Genomic DNA, 25325 nt, shown 5'->3' with positions numbered 1-25325 from the left:
TTGTCTTTTTATTTATTGATTTTTAGAGAGATGAGAGAGAAATATCAGTTTGTTGTTCCACATATTGATGCATTCACTGGTCAATTCTTTTATGTGCCAGACTAGGGACCGAACCCACAACCTTGGCATATTGAGACAATGCTCTAACCAACTGAGCTACCCCAGCCAGGGTCTATTTTGTTTTCCTTATCCACAATTTTGTGGATATACCACCAATGACAATGGTTGCCCCATTGGGGCTCTGAGAAGGGAAATATGATCATGCAGGCGAAAGGTGCCTAGAGCTTTTCCTAAGGAGTTCCTAGAGCTGCCTTCTCGCCCCTGGAGTGGCCTCAGTGCCAGACTCTGGGATTCGACACCCCCATCGGCCATGCCTCCCACATGCATGCCACAGCTGACCCTATAAATGGGTAACCTGATGGTCCAAATTCACCCCACAGATGTGTTTTGTTTGGCCTGGATCAATGTTTGAGGAGATGTGGATTATTTATCAACATGTAAAAGCTAGGAAATTTCATATAAAACTCACAGTTTCCTGTTCTTGAGAAATCAGTAAGATGTCACTGAACAGGCTCTCGGCCGGCCGGGGTAATCCCCTTTGGGCAGGGGGTGAACTCTCGCCTCCTGGCACCCAGGCCTCGCCCACTCGGAAGACCTGCCTGGCACCCGAAGGTTTCTGAGTTACCAGCCCCCGAGCTAACTAACAGGGCTGGTGAAATCTGGCAAGGCCTATATTTTTCCTAGCTGCCCACAAACAAGAATTTTAAATACAGTTTCAGGGTTGGTCTCCTGAAGTGAGGAACAATTAGCACATTTCTGAGTCACTGTTTTTTATTTATACTTCTATTGTGAGCTGAACAGCCTTCCGAGAGAGGAGAGGCCAGGGTCTTAGTTCTTAAGAGTCAAACGGAGCTCTTGTAACTCGGGGTTGGCTAACCCAGCTTTGCCTCTGTCACTCAGCTTAGCAGGACCTCAGTTTCCTCCCTCGTGAAAGGAGGTCTTGGGCTAGATGATATTTATCAACGCTTTCCACATTTGTGTAATGATTATGAGAAATTCAAGCACCTGGGTAGAAATTGAACACAACGCTGTTTACTTGTGAGCTCTAAAGGTTGTAATGAAAGCAGAGTTCTTAAAATACCTCACGGACCCTAGACACAGGTCTTGATTAAATGTAAACAGGACCTGAATAATGGCCTTGTTTGTTGTGCTGCCCACTCCAGGGTTGGGTCTTTTGCCTGGATGTGTTGTACTTAACGCACCAGACAGGAATGAACACCAGGGCATTAAAAGACCTGGTATTTAACCTCCTGTCCTGAGGAGACCCGCCTGCCTCTCTGCCCTTACTTCACACCATTACCCAACCTCTGGTGCTCTGTGCATGTGGGTCTTCTTTCAGTTCCTTGCTCGTTGCTACCGCAGGACCTTTGCACCTGCAGTTCCTGCCACCTGGAGCCCCGTTCGCCTAGTTCATTCCACAGATGCATCACATCACCATTCCTGGCCTCCTTGGCAGGACCAGGTCATTATGACAAGCACTTTCATCACTTAGCTGTGTGGCAGCACCTGTCACAGCTGCGCTTCTACACGTTGTAGGTGTGATTGGTTGACTAATGATGATCTCCCAGATGGAATATAAATTCCAGGGGAGCAAGGTCCATGTCTATTTTTGCTCATTGTTATCTCTCCAGTGCCTGGCCAATAGGGAGGCTCAAATATTTGATGACTGACTGAATGAATGAAAAGTTGACACTACTCTACTGAGAAGATTCTGAAAGACAGAACTCCTCAAGGACCTGCCCTGACTGGTGTAGCTCCATGGGTTGGGCATTGTCCTGCAAAGTAAAAAGTCAACAGTTTGATTCCCGGTCAAAGCACATGCCTAGGTTGCAGGTTCAGACCCCAGGTGGGGCACGTAGGAGAAGCAATGGATCGATGTTTCTCTGTCACATTGATGTTTCTGTCTTTCTTTCTCCCTCTTTTCCCCTCTCTCTAAAAATAAATAAAATCTTTTTAAAAAATCCTCCTCAGCGACCATATCTTATTGAAGGTTGTATTGCCAAAACCTAAAGGAATGACAGTAACTGAGACTGATGTGAAGAGCTACCAGGACCAAGTAGTTAGTGTGTTCAAACCCTGTTCTAACAGATTATTTATATAACAACTCAATTTAACCTATGCCAGAATCCTATGGAAGTAGACACCTTTTCTAGCCCTGTTTCACATAAAAGGAAACCGAGGCACCAAAAAGTTGGTAAGTCTCTTAGAAAAAAGAACAGCAATAAAATCCCAAGCAGTCTGGTTCCAACCACTAGACATCTTGCCTAACATGATGCCTAATGGTTGAGCAGGACACAGTCAATGTTCACAGGATAGAAGACATCTACCCTTGCCCTGGCTGCTGTAGTTCAGTGGATTGAGTTCCGGCCTGCAAACCAAAGGGTCACTGGTTCAACTCCTAGTCAGGGCGCATGCCCAGGTTGTGGGCCAGGTCCCCAGTGTGGGGTGCACAGGAGGCAACCACACACTGATGTTTCTCCCCCTCTCTTTTTCCTTCCCTTTCCCACTCTCTAAAAATAAATAAATAAAATCTTAAAAAAAAAAAAAAAAAGAAGACAGCTACCCTCTACTCCGGCCACACACACACACTACATGCTTGAACAAATGGATGACCCCCCTCTGGAATAGGAGTCTAGAAGAATAAGGGTCTCAGAACTTAACAGCCGTAAGAACCAGCGGAAGGAGCAACAAGAACCAGGCAGAAAACAAAACTTAAGCGAGGCTCTGGGTGGGGTAGCCCCCTCCGCCCCAGCTCAGGCCCACAGGAAGCGGCCTCTGGCCTGGGCTGCACATACCTGATATTTTCGTTCAGTGCATAGAGCTCGTTGCTTTGCAAGCCTCCGCCTTTGAAGACATTGATCACAGCTGTCTGGACGCTGCAGGGAATAGAAACAACCCCTGGTTAGGGGACCTGCCTCCCCAGGGCCATCTCAGCGAGCAGCCCAGAGCCGAAGGGGGCTGAAAGGGTCAAAACTCCGTGGCATCAACACGGCCACGTTTCCCACCCCTGGGACCCATCCTTTTCCTTCCAGGGTGCCTGGAGAGGAAGAAAGACTGAAGTCAAGAGGACCCAAAAGCGGCCCCTCCACCTCCACCTCCCCCCATCAGGCTGGCAGTCTTCCGCCCTCACCTAGCTCCCCGGAGCCCTGCTGGGGAGTGGCAATGATCAAGGTCAGGCAGTAGGAACGGCTCAGGAAACTGCGAGGCCAGCACCACTGGGCCTGGAAGGGTCTGCAAAGGTGTTTACTGCAAGCAGCAGCCGACCCACCCACACCTGGGGCTCCTTCACCTGGGAGGCACTGTCTTCAGAGGGCAGCCCTGGGCTAATAAGAAATGTTCATTCCCTGCCTTATTTTTTTTAATAGTACTTTCCTCATAAGACTCCCACCTGGTGCTGGCCTCACTTGCCCCTTCCATCCCAACCCGTGAGGTGTACAGACAGTACGGTTGACCCCTTGAGGGGCCACAATGAAGTCTTGACTCCGCCTTCTCTGGGATCCCAGCCCAATATTTCAGCAAGGAGCTGATTACAAGCTTGTCTTTACCAAGGGTTCCAGGCCTTTTTTTTTTTAAAGAACAAGGACCTGGTTAACATCAAAATATTTCAGAGTCCCTTTTCCCTCCCCATCGTAAGAGTTGTTCATTCACTGAGAAAATACATAATGATCCAAACTTCTGATCCAAAAGAAGTCAGTAATGCTTTCAAATAATGATGCATTTCATTTGTCCAAAGAGTAAGTGCATATCGATGTGAAAAGTGGCCTTCAGAAGCACAAGACAGAATATCGGTTCTTTTACTCAGTGCTGGGTGTGCAAAGGTCAGCTGGACACCCTACAGAACAAGCCTGGTGCCTCCTCTCCCAACCACCTGTGACTCGTCAGTGAGGTAATGATCTCTGGTCTATGCTGCTTGACTTTTCACAGACGCCTGTCTTATCTTCCCAAAGAGGCAGGAGGGACTTGAGGTTCCTTACATGGTCCCACCCTTGGGTCCTCTGAGTTGGGGATGTGACAAATGAGCAGAAAGAGTAACTGCAAGTTCCAACCCATCTGCCCCGGGCTAGTTAGTTGACTCTGCTAGCCCAGAGACCCCCCAGGGGTCCACTCTGCCTCTTCGAAAATGGATCTATTCTCTGCAGGAAAACATCTTCTCTTCACGAATTGCCTCTAGAACCATGGCCTTCTGAAGCAGAGATCTCCGAAGCAGCAGAAGCTCAGCCAGCCCCCCACTCCACACCCGGCTGCCTCCTTTACCTGTTCCAGGCCGAGTTGGAGCTCAGCTGCAGGGCCTGCCGCGTGGCTTGGAATCGGGGCAGGTCACTGAGCACCGGAGAGCTCATGAAGCGCGGTCTGGGCCTGCGGAAGGAGCCCATCTTGTGGAACTCAGTAGGCGGGCTGGGGACGAGGCCGCGGGTCATAAGTCCAGGTGAGGGACAGCCACTCCTCTGGACCGGAAGGTTCCTACTGCCCACAGAAAGGGCTGCTTATCCCAGGGCTGCCACCTTCAGGCTCTCAGGTTTTCTGAAAACCACACATTCAGCCAACATCTGAAAAGAGAAGGCAGCTCTTATTGAGAACTCCTAGGCTGAGCAGACCACCTCTGAGCGGAAGTTAGCTGGGACTTTCCAGCCAAACTATCCTAAAAACAACTCTGGGACCCCCCAGGAACCCCTGTACCCTGCAGGTTCCCAGTCCCAAGCTTTTGGGTTAAACAGTGTGGTCACCCCAAAGTAGGAAGGCAGTGCCAGTGGGGCCAGGTTGAGGCCAGCCCTACAGAAAAGTGATCTCTCAGTGTGCTTCTCCGTGGCTCCTGTGCACACCCACCAAAGTTCGGGCACTGGCTGCATTTCTGTGGACCCCACAATGCTGTGCCTTAAAAGACAGCCCCAGTGCATTGCTCAGTATTTCCTAAAGTGTCTGTGCCTCCTCACTCAGGCACGTGTGCCACCACCCCTTACCTGCCATTCATGCATCCATCCCATCAGAACTGATTTATTGAGTGCCTACTGTTGATTAACCACTGGTGCATCCCAATATTTCTAGGACCTAGTTCCTGCACTCGAGAGGCTCATGGTCTACAGAGAAGACAACCGTCTGTTTGTGTGTTCACTCACGCAAGAAATATTTAGTGAGCACCTACTACGCAGCAGGCCCTCCCTCGGGTCCTGGGGATATAATGGTGGCCCAGAACACCATGGTCCCTGCCCTGTGCAGCTCACAACCAGCAGGCCCCGTTCCACGTCGGCACTCTCACTCCCTTTCCCAGGCTTTCTGGTTGTCTCTACTGCTCCTCTCACCCAGAATTCCTTCCTTGTCCTCGCCACTCATCTAAATCTAACTCACCTTGCAGGGCTGGGTTCAAGGGTACTGTCCCCTGAGCAGTTCTGGGAAGACTTTATGGCTTCCTGGTTTATGGCAATGGCTTGGCAGTGAACCTTGGTTCGAGGCTCAACGAGGCCACTCCCACGTTGTGAGACTTTGGGCACAAGGAGTCTGAGAGTCCTCAGCTGCCAGCACTGTCAACTTCACAGGACTGACAAGGCACGAAATGAGGCCATGTGACATACTTTCCAGGGCTGTCTATTTCCATTCAGACCGATCGCTTTCATTTTTTTTTTTTTTACTTTCAATTTTATTTTGTACCGGTTTCAGGTGTACGGCTTAGTGGTTAGACTGTCGTATACTTGACACAGTGTTTCCCTCGACGTTTCCAGTACCCGCCTGGCCCCACCCAGGGCCATCACTGACTCCATTCCCTGTGCTGCACTTTGCATGCCCGTGACTATTGGTAATTCCCAACTTTGCAGACCAATCGCTTTCTTTCTCGGCACCTCTGGACCTGTCCTTTCAGTCCCAAAGTCCCAACTGATGACTTAAAGTGAGTTTGGGAGCTGATCAGAGTGAAGAACAAAAGGAAACACCACAGACGTTAGAGTCACTTTTTTCTCAGGGGCTTTACTGCTTAGCCCAGAAGTGTTCTCACTGCCACCTCTCTCACCAGCTAGCTCTGCTACGTCCCCAAAACCAACGCTGCAAGGTAAATGTCTACCTTCAGGTTGAGAGGGGGTGAAGGGTTTGCAGCCCCAGCGGTAGCATTTGAAGAAGGAGAAACCGGGCGTCATCTCCCAATCAAATGCTGCTCTGGTCAGAAGAGGAATGAGGCTGTGAGACAGGTGAGAAGGCCATCTAACCGGAGGGCATGGGAGGGGTCAGCAGCTGTCTATACTACGGGCAATGGTCACACTGACAATGAACTTGTAAGATCACAAGCCAAAGAAGGAATGGCTTGCCGTACACCTGTGAAGTTTACAGAGAAGCAGACTCGTGCACCATTTTCTTTTACAGTCTTCCGTCCCTCCACTCCATTCTCAGAATGAGTCCATAGTGACAAAATCTATCAGCGAACGTGGGGGAAGTCATAACATGCGTGCTCAAGTCGCAGAGGGTCTCAGGAACTCCACAAGGGCCACTGGAATCTGGAAAGCGCTATACAAATCGGTGAAGGCGGCACAGAAGTCATAAAACCACGGACGCCTCTTCAGAATCCTTCAACTGCCTGGTTTAGGGATTTGACTCGCCCAGCAGAGGCCACACTATAAAGAGAGAATCCACTCTGCTGCCTTCTTTAAACGGGCTTGCTAAGTGCAACTCATCTGTGTAATTACAGGATATTACTCCTTTTACGAGACTCTTAAACTTGAGGTGATGGAGCTGCCTCCCACTCCGTGGCAGTGGTACAGGAAAGGAGAAAGGCGAGCGGAATGAATCACTTCGGGTGTTTACCTTCCGGCTGCCTGCCAAGACAACCACTTCTCCAGGAGGCTGTGTGACACCGGGGATCACAGGGCTGGCTCCTGTCCCCTCCACTTCTCAGTTGGTGTCCCCCCGTCCCCAGGTCTCCCACTCCAAGCCACGTACGCATCCAGCAAGACACACAGGCAGCCTCATCCACACACAGACGACCCTTTTTAAAGATGGGTAATTTTCAGCCCAAAGGGACAAGGACTGCAGGTCCCACAGCCTCCCATCAGCTGCAGAGGATCACACAACCAGGAGCTTCCTCTGACTCATTTCTCACCGGAAATCTGCCACCCTCAGATCCTGACGGGCTGCATGCAGACAGCCCAAAGCCCACCACCCTGACTTCTGGACAGGCCTCTGCAGGGCACCACAGAGAAGAAGCCGCTGGCAGCACCACCAAGAGCGGCCAGAAGAGAAAAGCTGGCGCCCTACATCCCCCTCCTACAGCGCTGGCCCCACAGGCACAGGCATGTCAGAAAGTGACGAGACAGATGGGGCCTTGGAGCGCTGCCAACGCAGGACCCCATTCACAGGTGAAGCCCAGAGGAGCAGAGGAACCTGTCCAGTGTCACCAAGATAGGAGAGGCGAGTGGGCTGGAATTCAGGTTCCCTGACTCCTGATCTAGCCCCCAGCCCCCACCTAGGCTGTTCTGTAAACTCCTTGAAGACAGACATGGGGACTTACTGATCTCCGTATCCTCAAGCTTAAGCGTACTGCTCGAGGCAAGGATGAAGGAACGGACAGCCCCTGAGGCAGCAGCGCCTGCCTGCAGGACAGGATGACAAGGACAGGATGACAAGCACTGCCACGGAAGCTAAACACACTCCAGCCTCACAAAACCTCGCTGGAAAATCAGAGAAGTTAGTAACCTGCCAGAAGTCACACAGCTAATGAGAGAGAAGTCACGGAGAGGTGCCCAGACTGGCCTAATGCTACAGCCCATTCCCACTTAGTCGTGCCACCAAACTCCACCATGAAATCGGAATCGAACCGACCAAGTAAGTCAGGTAACACAGAGTCGCAAGATTTCCTATCAAAATTTAAATCTCATGCCCCTGAGGTCACTTGACATAAAGGCTCTATGACCACATCTGCTGGGGGCAAGAGGAGCAAGCAGGATGAAAGAAGAAAGCATGGCCTGCCCTAGTTATACATCCTCTCCTTATGAGCTGTGTGACCCGGGGCAAGTTACTTAAATTAACCTCTCTGAGCCTCCGCTTCCTCCTGCATGAAATGAGCGCCCTAACAGTGACGACCTCAGGATTGCATGAGCATAAAAGCACGTAGAACAGTGCAAGGCAAACAGCAAATGCTACATCGCAGTGTGTTAAATAAATAAAACAAGTTATTTCTCAATCTCCAAGCAAGGGCATTAGCAGGAGTACAACAACACTTCCGTCTGCTTAGGGTGGTGACCTCAGCCACACCTGGAAACTGCTGGGGCGGAGCAAGGTCTCTAGTCTCAGTGGTGGTCCCCGTGCATTGGGGCCTCGTCCCCTCGGGCCTTGGGTAGCTCGCGGCGGTATTTACTGACCCTGCACGTCTGTGTAGCACGTTCCTCAGTTTCAGAGTGTTTCCACACACAACCATCCTTCTAAATCTTACTCTGCCCCCGTAAGGCAGATGGAACAGGAACTCTGTCAAATTAGGAAACTGAGGTCCCAACAGGCTACGGGACGTGGCCAAGGCTGGGAAGCTTTGGGTCCGGGAAGCAGACCCAGCCGAGTGTCCCCCAGCCTCAGGCCCAGTTGGCCATGCGCACCCGGCCGGGCAATTCTTCTTTTCCCCGCCCTGTACATTTTTAAATATTTCCATGATGACACAAACTTAAAAAGGAATTTGTACATACACCAACACATACACCTTCACTGAGGATAAAATGACTACCGCCAACTTAAGAAATAGAATGTTACCTTACAAATCCCATTGCTGCTTCTACTTTTCTGACGCCAGCAAACCTGCTTATTTATCATAAAAAGGGTAAATGCTCACGGACGTCTACAACACGGAAAAGGAAAGGCCTCCCTCCGGCCCTGGACTCACGTAGGGCAGTGCTGCCCGGGCCTCTCTGAGACGACAGAAACGCTCTCCAGCTGTGCTGTCTGCTGTGACAGCCGCGGGCCACGTGTGCCTCGCTACTGAGCCCTTCAAATGTGGTTTCGTGGCTGAGGAACTGAATCTTAATGTCATTTAATTCTTAAGAACCACACATATGTGCACACGTATTTTAATAAAAATGGGTAAACTGTTCTTTTAACGATACATCATGGCCGTCTGCCCATGTCACTATGTATGTATCTTACTTCGCTATTTGTCATGGTTTCTTAACTAGTTCATGTAGGGGATACCGCACTTAGTTTAACCAGTCCCCTACAGGTGGGTATTTCAGGAGTTTCCAGCTCTGTGTCACGGCAGAGGAGGAGCACATCTGCCCTTCTTCGCAACCACGTGACCATCTGTGCGGAGTACATTCCCAGAAGTGGAACTGCTGGGTCAAAGGGCCCGGTGATCGTTAGCTAGCTCCACACTGTGACAAACGCCCGCCCCCACCACAGCCCAGAAAGTGCACCAGGCCTGGAGCGCCAAAGCGGGAGGCGTCTCCTGAGGCTTTGGAATGAGACAAACCCTGGCACTGATGCTCATTCTGCCACTCACTGGCTGGGGTGGGCAGGAAAACTGGTGCCCCAGAGACAGAGTCACCTCTTAGTCCCCAGGACCTCTGAACATTACCTTAGATGGCAAAAGATGGGATTAAGCTAAGGATCTCGAGAGAAGGAGTTTGTCCTGGAGGATCCATGTGGGCCCATAAATACAATCACCTATATCCTTGTAAGAGGGATGCAGAAGGAGACTGGAGACAGAAGAAAAACACACAGGTTGACAAAGAGGAGAAGGTGATGTGAAGACAGGAGGCAGAGACTGGAGGGATGCAGCCCCAAGCCAAGGAATGCCGGCAGCCACCAAAGCAGGAGAAGAAAAGAAACAGATCCCCCAAAGTCAGCTAGAAATTGGGATGTTGTGGGCGAAAAGAAAGGAAGGAAGGAAGGAAGGGATTGTCCCCTAGAGCCGCTAGAGGGGGTATATGGCCCTGTGACCCCTTGAATCTGGACATTTGACCTCCAGAACTGTGAGAGAATAAATTGCTATTGTTTTTAGCCACCAAAGTTGTGGAAATTTGTGATTGCAGCCACAAGAAATTAATGCACTCATTGTGTAGCCTGGGATCACTCTGAGCTGCAGTCCCTACATTGGAAAAATACGAATAGCCAGACTTACCTTGGAGAGTTGTGGTGATGAGAAAAGCTGCCTATGAAGTGCCTGGCATGATTCCTGGAACTATGCAGGCTCTAGGCGGAGGTTTAGGCAAAGATGGCAGAGTCAGGCTTACCCTGTGACCAGGGCAAGTGACTTAGGATGGGTATGGGGTTGGATGGAATGATTCAGCTAAGGTTTAAAACTGTCCTGGTATGCGGGAAGTACTTGATACATGGTACCCATTATTTATTTGTATTACCACCATCACCACTGTATTAGTCTTCTAGGGCTGCCGTAACCAAATACCACAGAGTGAAAGGCTTAAACGACAGACATTCATTTGCTCACAGTTCTAGAGGCTGGACGCCAACGTGTCAGCCGGTTTGGTTTCCGCTGAGGCCTCCCGCCTCAGCTTGCAGATGGCCACCATCTCACCGCGCCCTCCCGCGGCCTTTCCTCCGTGGGTGAGCTTCCCCGGTGTCTCTCTCGGTCTGTCCAAATTTCCTTGCCTCGTGATTGGGTCAGAGCCCACCCTGACCACCTCGTTTTAACTTCACTCCCTTCTTGAAAGGCTCTGTCTTTGAACACATTCACTTTCTGAGGGGCTGGAGGCTAGGTCTCCAACATACAGATTTTGGGAGGATACAGTTCAACCACCGCCACCATCATCATCATCATCATCATCATCACAGAAAGTTCTTTGCCTAATGTGTCGGTTAAAAAAAAAAAGGCAGTGTTTTGGTAGGTGTTCTCTTCTGGAGGGCCAATGCACTTAACATTTAGAAAATCATGCTTCAAAAATTATTTAAAGGCTAAGTATTTTGGCGCTTAAAGGGTTCACGTCCACTATCTGGAAGGCTGGGTCCCAGATTCGTGAAGCACAGTGGCAGTTACTGCATTATCCGGCCTCATCGCTGTGCACGCTCTCCCGGGCTCACCCAGCGGGGGTTTGTTTGAGAAGCTCCACACTCAGCAACTGGGACAAGTTTTCCGGAGAAAAAGACGGTGAGGTGGGGCTCTCTCATCCCTGCAGCCCCAGCTGGGGCGCAGGGAGGGGCACAGGGAAGGGCACCGGGAGGGGCACAGCCAGGGGGCGGGGCCGGCGGGCAGAAGGAGGCGGAACTCTCAGTGGAAAATGCAAATAAATTCCACTAAGGCACCAACCCTGACACTGAAAAGGGAAGTAGATGAATGGCACAACTTAAAATAAAGAAGTGGGCGGCTTCTAATGACTCTGAGGCTTCCAGGAAAAAGCCATTCTGCGAGTAAACAACAAAGTCAGAGAAAACTCAGCACAGTCTGATGTGACCGCCCAAAAATGAGGAAAAGCCAGTTCCCAGGGGAACCGGGCAGGCAGCCGGCTTACACGCTCCGCTCAGGACCTCCCACCCGCCAGGGTCCCCAGCGCAGAACTCTCGCCCGGGACAGGAACACCGAAACCAAGGGCCACATCCTTCAAGACTTAGATAATGTCACTTCACTCGGCGGGTCCACTCTCCAACTGCAGCCAGAATTCTCTTTGTGAGGACGAGGACGACAATGCTAGCGCCATTCAATCAATGAGTTCCAGTTGTGGATGGAGCAGGCACGGAGCATGAACCCTCTCAGTGGTTTTAAAATGACTGTCGGGGGTCTGCACCCAAAATCTCCAGTGAAATAGGTCAGCTCAGAAATCATCAGACTGCACCGATCGCATTTGGGGGAAACGTATGTATTACATGTGTACTCATGTGTACCGAGTCAACATGGACCACACATTTCACGTGTCTGTAGCACTCAAAATGTGTGAATGCCCTTGTCTGATCTTCACAACCTCCAGGATGCTGTTACTGGCCGCAGTTTACAGAGAAGGAAACGGAGTGCCCAAGTGTTTAACCTGTAGAAGGTCACACGGCTTGTGACAGGTGGTGCTGGGGCCAGAACCCAACAGTCCAGGACCGGCCATGCTCACATCACCCCAGAGCTTTGATGCCTTCAGAGGCTCTGCAGAGCTCTTAGAATAAATCCCCAAACCCCAGCCTCAGGCCTTCACCTCCCACCACTGCAGGCAGGCTCACTGGCCTTCCTTCCTTCCCTCCAACACCACCTGTTCTTGCCTACCCCAGGACCTTCGCACATGCTGTGGCCTCTGTGTGAGATACTTCCCACCCGCTTCTCCAGGTTCAGGCCCACACCTTTCATCGCCAGTCCTTCACCTGTTCACAGAGCCCCTCCTCCACGCCTGCCCCTGCTTCAGTCCCATCACCCCACAGGCCGCCCCCTCACCTCCTTTGTTGTCCTGTCACAATCTACCACAACGAATCCTATGAAACAACTTCTTATTGGTTTTGGGCGGTCCATAAGGACAGGGAATATGTCTATCCCATCCTCAGATGCATCCCCAGGGAGTATAGGGCGGGAATTCACAGATATGTGATGCACGAGCACATGAACCTGCCATGCAAGAGGTGCTATAGCTGGGAGGGACACAGGAACGGAAGGGTCACCTGAGAACACCAACACCTAAAACTACGTGTGGCTTTGCCATACGAACACATCCTTGTATTGAAGTCAGATCACCGTAGGTTTAAATCCAGCTTCTACAATGGATTAGCCGGGTGACCTGGGCAAGTGACTCGAACTCTCTGCATCTCAGCTTCCTCCTGTGTCCACTGAGGGTGACACTGCTCTCAACACTGTTAAGATTAAACAAGATGACCTAGCTCATGGCCTGGCCCTTAGTAGGGTACCACCCCTCCAAAAAAAACTGTAGCTAGCAGTAATATTTTTATATAACACCGTGTTCTTCACTAAACCGTCATAGGCTCCAAAAGGTGACAGAGGCCCAGGGGGTGGGGCCACGGGCCCTCTCACGCACTGCTGGAAGGAGAGCAGTGTGGGGCCGCTGTTCTGAAGGGAGATTTGACAAGACCGCACTGAAATGACGAAGGCTATAGCCTCTGACCCAGCAATTCTACTTCAGGAATTTTACTCCAGGCATGCCACGTGACTTACGTAACAAGGGATTTCACTGCAGCCTTCTTTACACCAGCAGCAGGTTGGAAAGAACCTAAGTGCTCAGCAGCAGAGGACCGGCTGTGTAACCTGTGGTATCCCACGTGCAAGAATCCTGCAGGCTCCCCCAAAAGGCGAGAGCTCTCCATGCACTGATCGGGGTGCTCTCTGGGGAACACTTGCAGGGGTGTCCAAACGTTTGGCATCTCTGGGCCACCTTGGGAGAAGAAGGGGTGTCTTGGGCCACACATTAAACACACAAACACTAATGAAAACCAAAAAAAAAAAAATCTCATAATGTTTTAAGTAAAAGTACAAATTGTGGTGGGCCACATTCACGGCCATCCTGGGCCACGTGCAGCCCACGAGCTGTGGGTTAGACACCCCTGCAAATGAAAGTGTGCTAAACAGCTAAATGCAGAATCCTGAGTATATGTATTATGCTTCCATCTATTAAAAAAAAAGAGCATTTACATATTTTGTTATGTGTGCACAAAATATCTTTGAAAGGACAAACCGGAAACTGTTAGCCCAGGTTTCCCACAGGGAAGGGAGCTAGCTGGGTGGGTGGTGGAAAAACCGTGGGGAAGAATTTTCTCGATAAACCTTCTTGTACTTTTGGATTTTAAAACATGAAAATGTACTGCTTATTCAAATAAGCAAGAATGAATCACAGCGAACCCCCTTTCCCTGCTCTCTAAAAAAAAACGAAACAAAACAAAAATACAGGTTGTAGGATTTGGTCAGAGTCACTCAGCTGTTTGCAGGAACTCGGGATCCACACTTGGTTTCTCACCCCAAGCTCAGTGCCCGATCAATTACAGTCCATTCACTCCTTCAACACAAACGTATTTATTCAGCGCTTATTCCACCAAGGAGCTGCCTTGAGTAAGGACACATGGGCCCGAAAACAAGCCCTGGTAAGAACAGAAGCTAGAAGGAAGGACCACTTTCTTTCCTTCTTGCACCGTGTAATACATATTCGCCCCCAGGTCCAGGCCTGGAACATCACAGAGAGGGGACGAGGCCGCCCAGGCTCCAGGAGGCGGCCACGCCATGACTCAGTCCAATCTGGCTTTTACCATCTCGGGACATAAGCCCAGTTTTGCCAGATGTGAATTTTCCAAGAAAAGCCAGAAATGCAGATGTTTAAAAATGGAAAATCACCTGATCTGTAAGTGTTGGCACCTCATTCACCGAGCCGACCAGCACTTCGGGAACCCAGTGTACAGGTCTGTGACCTTTATTTTCTCCCGTCGCAGCTACGGCCACCAGCCATGTCCCACCTCTGAGCCAGCGCCTAAGCCAGGTATAATGTAAGCCTGCAAGAACCAGCCACTGTGGGCTTGGGCAAGTCCCTTCCCTTCCCTAGATCTTCTGACTTATCAACTAATTAAGAGCCTAGTCGGTGGCCATGACGATCTCTCAGCATCGCCAGGTACGCATTCAGCCCCCACGTGAGAGCCTGGGCACCTCTGAGGGAGTAGGCAGCACAGCACACACCCAGCACCTTCCGCTGATGTCTCCACTCCCATCTACCACATCACCCAGCGGGCCAGCCTCTTAACCAGCCAGCTCTCACTCTTACCCCACCACCCACTGAGTGCTCAATTCCTCCTTGCGTTGTACACACACCCGGATCCACTCTTCACACCGTGCAGGCCAGCAGCACCTGGGGTATGGCTAAAAGAAACACACGGCAAACAGGACCCACTGAGCCAGCCTGGGAAACTGGATCTGAACTCCACACACCAGGCCTTGCCCACTGGATGGAAACCAAGTCAGAAGTAGGTTTGCAAGCGCAGTCAGGCCATTTTGCAAATCAATTGCCTAACGAGGCTGTTTTATGCATAGTGTCTACCATGAGAGGCTGCGTCTCTGCGATGGTCAGGGTGGCGACAAGGCTCTGTCAGCGCCTGTCCTCTCAGTTCATTTCCACCCTACACCACTGAAGGAGGTTTCATTATTCCCACTTTGCAGCTGACAAGACTGAAGATGGGAATTAACTTGCCCAAAGTCAGTCTGGTAAGAGGGACCCAGAGTCAGATCTTTTTTGATTCCAGGGCCTTGAGTTCCTCACCCCCTTGTTAGGCAACCCTCATGTCTGCACACACGTGGGCGAGAGCTAAATGCCACCCATGATTTCCCGTCTTGGCCATCACCGACAGCTTCTTACCGTGTCCAGGCAGCAAGCACAGGCAGCAAGTGCACTCTGGCCCTTACAGGAAGGAGGCTTTGTTTCGTTGTGGCCCTTACCAAGCCAGCTGAAGTCATCGTGTTTGTTTACATGTTCACTGTCTGACTATTCCTCATAGCGTGTAAGTTCCTCAAAGTCAACGACCTTGCCTGCCGGGTTCACTGCAGTGTCCTGCTGTGAGCACAGGGCTGGCTGGCCACATGCATGGGGCCCAGGAAATATTCTTGAATGATGGAACGAAATGTGGACTTTCAAGCCACTGGAAAGAAAGGCCTTCCCATGTCCAAGGGACCAGAAAAATCCCCTTCACAGCTGACTGAGCTTGGGTCCAGCTAAGCATTTCTGAACGTGAACCCTAGGTCCGTTTGCTGGTCAGTGGAGCCTATGAGCGAGGCAGAGGGGAGGCACCTTCTGCACAGCACAGCATGTTTGTTTTGACTGAGGACCAACTTCGCAACCCTTAGGAGACAAAAGCCGGCCAAGGGACGGACACTGCTACAAAGGAGAAAATGTTAAGGGTCAAGGGTGGACTGTGGAAAAGGCTCCACAGGGAGAATGAGACAACTTTCTCTGCACTCCACTGACATGCAGAAGACAGGAGGGTCTGGAAATCTGCAATTGCGCAGCGGTAACCACTGCGAGCTCCAGTGTTTGTCTCCAACAGCGGCAGCTCAACGTCCACGGGACTCGGAGCACTGACGATTTAGACTCGTCGAGCAGTAATTATTTCATCACGTCATCATCACCACCCTGGCCTGCAAACCACTGTGTAATCACCAAAAAATCCCCTGCTTTGGTACCAGTCAAGCAAAACTGTGGGGAATAACCACACATCTCATTTACTCAGCTATCCGGCCCACTTGTAAGTGTCGAGTTTCTTGGAGTGCAAATTATTTGGGTGTGGCCTACAATAACGCCCTCCAGGGCGATTCTGCCATGCCTCTATCAGAGGATAAACCGAAAAGTCCAGACACAAGCAAGTGGGAGCTTGACAGACCATGACGTGAGCAATTGCATTTCTGACCTGTAACATACTTAAAACCCCGGTGGGTGACAGAGCAGGCCAAAGCTACTGTCTGGCAGCCAGCTCGAGTTCAACTGCGGGGAAATGGGCTCTAGACGAACATGTGCTACTTATTAACAATTAGTTGCACTCTCTCAATTGCAGGAAGAGGATGAAATGCTTTTTCATAAGGAAAGGAGATGAAGGGAGAGGAAACTTCTGCCCGTGTCACGTAGTCAGGTAGAAGAGCCTTGAATAGGGGGTCAGAAAGCCATATGGGCTCTCAGATCTGATCATTTCCCGGAGGTCAGGAGTTCAACTCAAGTGCTTTCAACACCAGAGGAAAGAAGAATGGAGTATCTGCACCCCCCCCAACCCCCTGCAAGGGGCTCATGTTCTTGCAGGAAATACTCAAAAGAAATGTTATAAATGCAACTGGACACCAAGGGCTGTGGTTGAAGATGGGCAGTTGCAACAAGATTAAGGCAGAAAGGTTGGGTCACCTTCTCCAGTTACAAGGCAACACGAATGGAAGGCCAACTGAAAAAGGAGTTCCCCGTTTTCTTGCCCTGTTCTGCTCAAGAATATGGACATTAGAAACCGGGAAAGAAATTTTGGGAAGGCAAAACAAGCTGCCATAAGTAAAGCTCAATGGATATGCTTTTTTATCTGTGACGGGAAAGGGTAGAATGAACATACCACATTTCAACAAATATCTGCTGAGCACCTACTCCCCCAGGCACCAAGATGAGCCAGATACGGTTCTACCACTACTGCAGAAAAGGGAAGAATAACTGGTTGTGATTAAAGATAAAGAAAAGGACAGGAGGCCAAAGGCAAGGATGGCAAACTCAATGCCTTGGGGGGAGGGAGGAGGGTGTTGAGGCAGAGAGCAGACCATGGTTAAAAGGCCAAGGGGGGATAGCAACAAGCAGAAAAACACCATTCACACCAAACAAAACCCGTCTGATGACAGAGCTTGGCCCACAGGCTGTAATGCGAGCGTGAGGCCCTTGGGTTAGAGTGACTGCAGGACACCGAGCCCAGGGCTGGAGGAATGCGGAGGAGAGACAGGGCGAAGGTCACTGCGACAGGCCAGAGGGAAGACGAACCCAGTCCTGGGAAAAATAAACAAAGGAACTGGACCAATCAAACAAAACTCCAGAGGCCTGTGGTATAATATTCACTACTAACATCTACACAGTACTTTATAGTTTCCAAGTTCAATGTCAAGTCATCTCATTTGATCTCCCCAACAGCCCGATGAAGCAGGTACCATCATTACCCCTATTCTAGAACTGAAGAATTTCTGGTTCGGAGCCTGTGAACTCTGGTCCCACAGCTATGGAGGGTCACACTGGGACTCAAGTTCAGAACATCTACTTTTCCAGAATTTCAAAGAGAAGACCTCCAGGCTTTTGCACTTACTAGACATCTTCTAAGTGACCCTGATACACAACCAGGCTTGAAAACACTGGTCTAGACCAACATTCCTAAGTGGAGTGATGTTGCCGTCCCTCCCTTCCCCCAGGAGACGTTCAGCAATGTCTTTAAGCATGTTGGGTTGTCATAACTGTGGGGAATGGGGATGGATGATGCGACAGGCATCTCCTGGGCAGAGGCCAGGGATGCTGCTAAATATTCTGCAATGCACAGGACAGTTGCCTCACAACAAGTTGTCCGGCTGGAAATGTCAATACGGTCAAGGCTGGGAAACTGTGATTTAGACTCTAGCGCCTGGCTTCTTAACCTGTGATCTGAGAATCAGCAGAATTAACACCACCTCGGAGCTTGTTAGAAATTCCAGCCCCAATCTAGCATCACTGAGTCAGATTTTTGGTTTAATGAGACCCAAAGGTGGTTCCTATGCAGTCTGAGCCCTGCTCTAGGCCACCACACTCCCTTGGCCAACCCAGAATTTTGGAACAGAAAGGAACTTCCGAAGTAGGACAATCTCATGGTTTTGCAGACAGGAAAACTGGGACCCTGGACAACAGAGCAACTAGCCCCTGGTCCCATGGCTTGCCCATGGTAGAGCCTCGATCAGACTGTAATCTCAATTCCCTGACCTGTGTCGTCCCAAGATGCCACGTGGGACCAGCGCCCAAACTGTTTCAACAGCTCTCCTCTCTGCAGAGTGGATACCGACCTTTTAGGTGTTTAAGGGGCTTTCGTGAAGCCTAGAAGGAAATGACTGTCCTGTTGGTCAAGAATTTTTTTTATTAGGGAAGGGGAGGGTAATACAGGGGGGAAGAAAGGGAAGGGTCTAGTCAAGGAAATTGTATGAAGGACCCATGGGCATGGGCACCAGGGTGGGAACTGACTGTGGGAGTGGGGGTGGCAGGCAGGAGAGAGCAAAGGGGAAAAATTGGGACAGCTGTAATAGAATAACAATTCTTTTCAACAAAAGAATTTTTTGTTAACTTATCTCAGAACACCACAAAGGAGGACCGAGGTGGCCCACCAATTTTTCCTCCAGATACTTGACAATGAACGTGACCACGCGGCTGCCATAGTGGCGACCCCAGCGGCCAGCAAACCGGAGCAGAGTCCTCCCGACTGACGGCAGCAGTTGGCACGGTCTGCCCTGGAGGAGACAGCTGGGGAGTGATCCCGAGCCCGTTGCAAAGCAGTGTTTAGAATGAACCGCCAAGTGTAAAAGGGTTTACACGGAGGATTTACGCAGCTGAGGTCATGAACAGGTTGTGGCAGGGTCTGAGGCAGCTCAGTTCAGAAAAATGCAGACGCAGGTCACGGCCCCTGCTGGACTCGTGCCCCAGTCCTTGGGAAAAAGACAGAGACACATTCTCTCAGGTATTCTCCCAGGCTGGCTCAGCTTAAGCTGACATACAGTCTAGTTCCTGAACGGCTGAGGAAGCCCCAAGGGGTCCCTGAATCCTAGTATCTGCTAGAAACCTCACGGCTGGCACAGATGCCTTCCACAGAACACAGTACCCGGCCTGCGGCGAAAAGAACCAACAGAACAGCAGGCAGTTCTGGGACCAGCGAGGAGAGAAGCAAGAAACGGAAGGTGTTGCTGGTGATTGGCAAGCAGCCGGAGTGGAACCAGAACACCTACGGGTGCGTGACAGAAATGTCCACGCCTCAAAACTGAGGGGAGGAAAGAAAATGACAGCCTAGCGAGGCCAATACATGCTTTTCTGTACTGCACGATTCTATGCAAAACAAACCGCACAGGTAATTACAACAGGTTGACTGGGCAGTAGCGGGGGGAGATGTTGACACAGGCCCACGTTTTCCCATAGGCCACGATCAAAAGAGGGAGATCTTTTGGTGAGTTTCATTGCTCTCCCAAACCCTTCTGGGCACAGCTGACCCCTCGGCACCCTAGGGCCCAGAACAGGGTCAGGCCCATTAGGCACTCTCTTGGGGTGATGCCCCAAGTTCACCCCCGTGACGACTCAAGTCGCCACAGCCTAGTCCCATCCCCACAGTGCACACACCACACACTTTGATAAGGAACACTCACATGTTTTCTCAAAGTGCAAACACAGAGTAAAGGTGGCTGATGTTCATTCTAGGCCTATCCTTTTACTATAGGGGGAAAAAATGAACAAGCCACACTGTCCAGAAAGCTTCGAGCAGGTGTCCTTCAATTTCTGACAAAGAACCTGGTTGACTGCCTTGCTCCCCAGAGGCGGACGGGGCCAGCTGAACCCGGCTGTGAGCTTCTGCTTTTGAATGGCGCCAGTATATACAATATTTATTATCCTGCTACAGAAATGCACTATTTTTTTTAAAAAAGAGGGTAGTACAGAGGCTGAGAATGTCCTCTGCACTTTTCAGGAAGAGAAAAAAGCCTCCAAAATCCCAGGATATGTTGGAGCTGGAACAATCAAGGATATAAAAAAAAAAGAAGTCAAATTTAATAGACCATTTAAATTCCTGGTTGATGGTAATTAGAGAGCAAACAGTATTTCTTCAAACCCTGCTAGACAGAACTTAATCCAATTTAGGTAATCACTAACCTCTGCTTTCTTTCCTCTCTCTCACTTTCACTCCCTTGAGCTCACTCTCTCTCTCTCTCTCTCTCTCTCTCTCTCTCTCTCTCCCTCTCCTCTAAATATAATGCAAGAATTGATCTACAAAGGCCAAAAACTGGCAAAGCATAAGAAAAGAGTGTTTAAAGAGAGTGACTGGACAAATGCAACCTCAAAGGGCCAAGTCCAATTAAAATGAAAACAGGTCTCGCGGGTGCCCTAATTTACATGGACTCTAACCTGAGGATTCTCACTGGCATCTCCAGCGCAGAAGGCATGCCAAGGGAGGCTGAGGTACTTCCTTCCCAGCTCTTCTCCCCTGGGCACCTGGTCTGGCACACGGGGCTGGTTGCCAGGTCCTGCTCTGGAACGTGAAAGCCATCCCTTGCCAGGTCACACTACCTACAGCGCCTCTCTCCATCTTCCGTGGAAAAGCTACTGCCAGAATTCTGCAGACTGTCCCTTCAGTGTCTCCAGTGCTCACCCACCTCCCATCCTGTCCCCTCCTTTCAGAGTTCCTGCTCTGCTCTGGGATCGACTTCCCATCTGGAAACTTACATGTGAACACCTAGGATCTTCTTGACTACCTTGACCCTGGGTTCTTCCTGGAAGGCCTTCAAGGTTAGAGATCAAAATGTACTGGAAAGAACAAAGAGCTTAAGTTAATGGCTGTGTTACTTCAGGAAAGTCAAGAGCCTCTTGAAGCTCCGTTTTCACATCTTAAAGTGGAGAATAGAATATCTAACCACTCAGGTTGTTGGAAGGCTCAGATAACGTCACCATGGTTGTACCTGGCTCTCAGTATTTGCCCAATACATAAGTTGGCTCATTTAACTGTTCACGTTTCAAAGCAAACCTCAGATCCCCAGCCCTTAACAAAAATGTGAATTAACTCAAATTCACCTCTTATGTGTCAGCACCACTTTGCATCACCTACGCTCCCTTCCTCCCTCTTGGCTCCAGGTGGGATCTTGCCTTGTAAAGATGGTAACACTCAGCCCTGGCTGGTGCAGCTCAGTGGATTGAGCACGGAGTGTGAACCAAAGTATTGCAGGTTCGATTCCCAGTCAGGGTGCATGCCTGGGTTGCAGGCCATGACCCCCAGCAACCACACACTGATGTTTCTCTCTCTCTCTCTTTATCCCTCCCTTCCCTCTCTAAAAAAATAAATACAATCTTTTTTTAAATAAAGAGGGTAACTCTCTGTTCCCAAATTCTTAACCCCATCTCCCATAAAAAACTCACAAAATATTTGATTCCCGAATTTCAACAAACTGAGATATGAATTCACACTAAGTTGTTAACAAATGATAGTTTCTACAAGCATTGTCTTTACCAAGCATTTGCATTCTGTATATAGAGAGGCAACTCTAGGGAACAAACTTCAATGACAGGTTAAACACAGTAGGGAAATTTCAGAGGGGCTCGAACTCTATTTCTCAAATCAATTCTCCACTGACCTAGCTCTGCAAAAAAAGATTAAAAGGGAAAAGTTTGCAATTCTAGAAAGATTTTGATATATTTTATCTCGTACTAGGACAGCACAAAAGGAATGGCCACAGGAAAATATGCACATGCATGCCACAAAACCTTAGGCTAGAGAAATGATTAAGAAATCCACAGAGTCCTTACTAAATTCAATTTGCTATTGATAAATGGTTCAAGTATTCCACATCCATCATCAATGAACAAAAAAGATTATGATTTAGTTCCGGATGACCAGCATGAAATTCTCACATAGCAATTTAAAAGGGTTCTAAAGACAGGATTGGGGTTTTTATCCCAAATAATTGAGCCACTATTATGTGACAAAGGAAGGACAGAAGGAAGAGAGAGAAAGCAGAGAAGAGGGAAAGAGAGAGAAAGAAAAATAGACTAATTTATCTCTGATGCCTTTCTTTTTTACACTGCTAATGGTTCCGGCTATTAGAAGCGTCAATAAAATACTGAAAGGATGCCGTCGGAAAAACCTAGGACAACAGTTGTGAATTGACCAGGCAGGCATAGTTTCCCTTATCTGCCACATTCCATGCTCTGCACAGCACGCTAGGTCAGATTCCACAGCTCAGTCTTGCAACGAGAAGGCAGGCCAGCTAGGTTTGACAGAGGAGAGCCCCGCTGTTCTCAGTCGCACTAGGAACCTCACACCACAAGCTAAATTTAAAACGTGGCTACATTAATTTCTGCAAGCTCCATTTCCCCTCCTGACTCACATGCTGCTGCATGTTATCAACAGAGCCTCCCACCCTAGAACAACAATTTACCAGAGCGCAACCCTGTGACATTTTGCCACATTTAGGCCGATGAAATGTCAAGTCTGCAACGCAGGGTGGTCAGGACCACCGGAAGGAGGTCAAAAAGGGCAGTTTCCGAGGCTTGATCAGCAAGCACCTTTTGGTGGGGGTGGATGGCAGAAGACGGGGACAATCTGTACCCCTAGCTTTCGTGATTGCTTTGGTCCTTTGCATGGGTCATTTGAATTTGCATGTCTGGTGTGGTCCAGAACTGTACCTCCACTAGGAAACCCCCAGGCTAGAGCTTTTTCTGCACTGGCCTTCTGAGCAGATGCGCGGCTGAGCGGCGCGCGTGAGCCGTCGGTCTTATAGGGCGTATGGTATAATTGAAACCCTGCGTACCGCAGGATTGCAGTGGCATCTATAAATACTCGCCGCCTCACTGCTGACGAACAAAACGCGGGTTCCTGGCACCGAGGGGGTAGAGACGGCGGCATGTGACCGAGGGCAGGGGCCGGGTAGAACAGGGGAAAACCCTACTCCCAACCAGGGAGGCACGCAGGGCCGACTTCTGAAGCACTATTTCCAAGTAACACAACCAGTTCTGACCCGGAGCGGCCGCCCCTAGGAGGAGGGCTGGGAAGGCAAGATCGCCAGTTGCTGAGGCGGGGGCTCCAGAGCGCCCCCTGTGTGCAGTGAGCAGGCTGCGCGCCCATAGTAGGTGCGCAGGAGAAAGCCTGGCCAAATGGAGGGCGGGCGGGAAAGATGAAGTGAAAGGAGATACGGCAGGAGCTGAGAGCCACCCGCCCCAGCCCAGTCTCCGGTGTGCGGTGCACGTCCAGCCGCGCGCGCGGGACAAAGCTGCTCCTTTCCCCACACTCACCTCCCACGCCTCCCTCCGGAAAAAAGGGGAACAGCAGGAAAAGATGGGCTCTTTCGGGGCTATCCCGCAGGCCGATGGAGAATGAGAGAAACAAACAAGCAAACTTTCTTTTTCGATCTCTTGGTTCAGCGTGGGTCCCACGATTGGTGGCATCCTCCATCCCAGCCCACAATGGTGCCTCGCCCACAGTAAGTCGTGGACGCGGGGCTTGCCTTTCCCCTCCCCACTAGGGGCTCTCGAGTCCAGGACTCTACAGGCAGCGTCTAATCCAAAGATACTCAACCTCGCAGGGGTCCCTAGCCAGTAGCCCCAAATGCGACGCCCTGTTTCCCTGTGCCCCACCGGATTGTGCCCGGCGTGCCCGGCGATTTTGTTCTCAATCCTGTGCCACTGCTGAGCCAACAACTCTGCCCCTTCCGGAGACTTCCCCAGTCACCCCCTTGAGTCCCGGGAGTGAGTCACTTCGAGTCGTGCACACCCGCAGCTCACCTCCTCCCCAGACGCCGCGAGCCCAGGAAAAAGTTTCCGGTCTTCCCGAGAAAGTTTTCTCACCCGAGAGAAAGGAGCAACTTGGACGGCGCACCCCGCCACGCTCGGTCCAGCTCACCCACCTCGGTCCTCTCGTAGCTCTGCCCTCCGCAGGGTCCCATCCAGCCGCAAGTGCTCTCCAGCGCGAGTCAACAACCCCAGCCGCAGCAGAGCTCCCAGAGCCGGGATGGTGACACGTTTCCCTCCTCTCTCAGCTTACGGCCTCCTCCCCCTCCCACCCCCGCCTCCTCCTCCTCCCACTTTTCCTGTCCTGGGTTCATCGCTTCAGTTTCTCTCCAAGGGCTCCCACCGCCCTCCATCCCACTCCTCCCCAGCAGCAGCTCGCGCCCTGCTAGGGAGGGGGAGAAGGGGGAAGGGGGCGCCCGCACCGTCATCCAGTTCAACAATTTCAGGAAATCCAACTCTTTAACTTGAAAAGCCCGGGAGGATGCAACAGGTCAAGGGAGCTCGGTCCTGCATTTCCCTCACACAGGACAAGATCTCCCACCCCCCACGATGGTATCACCCCCCCCAGGCCCCCACGACAGGAAACACTACCAAGAAGCCCAAGGGCGATGCGATGCTGAGACTCACTGGGGAACTGGAGCCCGGACACTTTTGTTGTTTTGAGGAACGGACCCCAGGCCCATTCCAGAAGTTGTTTTAAGTGCATTCGTGAAAATACAAATTCAGTGAAGTCTCCCTCGGACTTGCAAACCTCTTTCTAAAGCTCCCAAATTCTCCACTGAAGGTTTCATAAATTGGGAGGTCCTTCAGCGTTTGAAAGAACAGAAAACCAACCAATCCCCAAATTAAAAACAATGTAAAATTATTTTGAAATCTTTTTTTTTTTGCAGGTGTTAAGAATTTGATGCAGCTGTTTTTCAGGACTCACTGGCTTGCATAATTTCACCCTATGGTTGAGCAGGAAATACTTTAAAAATGTTGCCCGCTTACACATCACACTTAGGCTTTGAAACCACAGTGACATTTGCTGAAGAAAAGATGTGTCTTTTTAAGTCGAAACAGAGAAAAAAATCGTGTTTATTTTGAGCACAGTGACCTTACAAAGCCTATGGAAGGGTTGTTGGTCAGGGTGGGCCCAAAGGGGAGGGGGAATTGGTGGAGCTCTGGGTGCCCCACTTGCCCAGTGACATTAGTGAAAGCCCCAGTTTTCTCAGTACAAACCCCAGGGTGAAGGAGAGACTTCAAATCTTATCCTAGGAATGGTATACAATGAATGAACTTGGCCCTAGGCACGTGCTGGGGAAAGAAAAGCTTGAGGAGGCAGCTACCTGGGAGGGGAGTTGAGCTAGGTCTTCAAGGCAGCTGAGGGCTTCTGAGCCAAAGCCTGGAGTCGGAAGGTCA

General features: G+C 50.4%; 1 protein-coding gene across 7 annotated transcripts in view; it reads right to left on the bottom strand.

The window, feature by feature from the left end:
* Positions 1–24174, bottom strand: part of PRR5L (proline rich 5 like) — a 69256-nt gene extending 45082 nt beyond the window's left edge. For 2 of the 7 annotated variants that reach the window (XM_028516440.2, XM_036029256.1), the window contains exons 1-3: positions 23982–24174; positions 4315–4607; positions 2856–2936 (exon numbers count right to left, since the gene is read on the bottom strand). In XM_028516440.2, the coding sequence (XP_028372241.1) occupies positions 2856–2936; positions 4315–4478 (245 nt within the window). In that variant the 5' untranslated portion in view covers positions 4479–4607; positions 23982–24174. Of the gene's footprint in view, positions 1–2855; positions 2937–4314; positions 4608–5403; positions 5743–20870; positions 21196–23429; positions 23497–23918 lie in introns of those variants that run through there. The other 5 variants (XM_036029251.1, XM_036029252.1, XM_036029254.1 and 2 more) reach the window with 5 other exon arrangements.
* Between the last annotated feature and the right edge of the window lie 1151 nt (positions 24175–25325).

Source organism: Phyllostomus discolor, chromosome 6 (assembly GCF_004126475.2).
Source record: "Phyllostomus discolor isolate MPI-MPIP mPhyDis1 chromosome 6, mPhyDis1.pri.v3, whole genome shotgun sequence".
Classification (NCBI taxonomy): Eukaryota; Metazoa; Chordata; class Mammalia; order Chiroptera; family Phyllostomidae; genus Phyllostomus; species Phyllostomus discolor.
The sequence above is the reverse complement of the archived record's forward strand: the minus strand, read 5'-3'. Positions and strand labels throughout refer to the sequence as shown.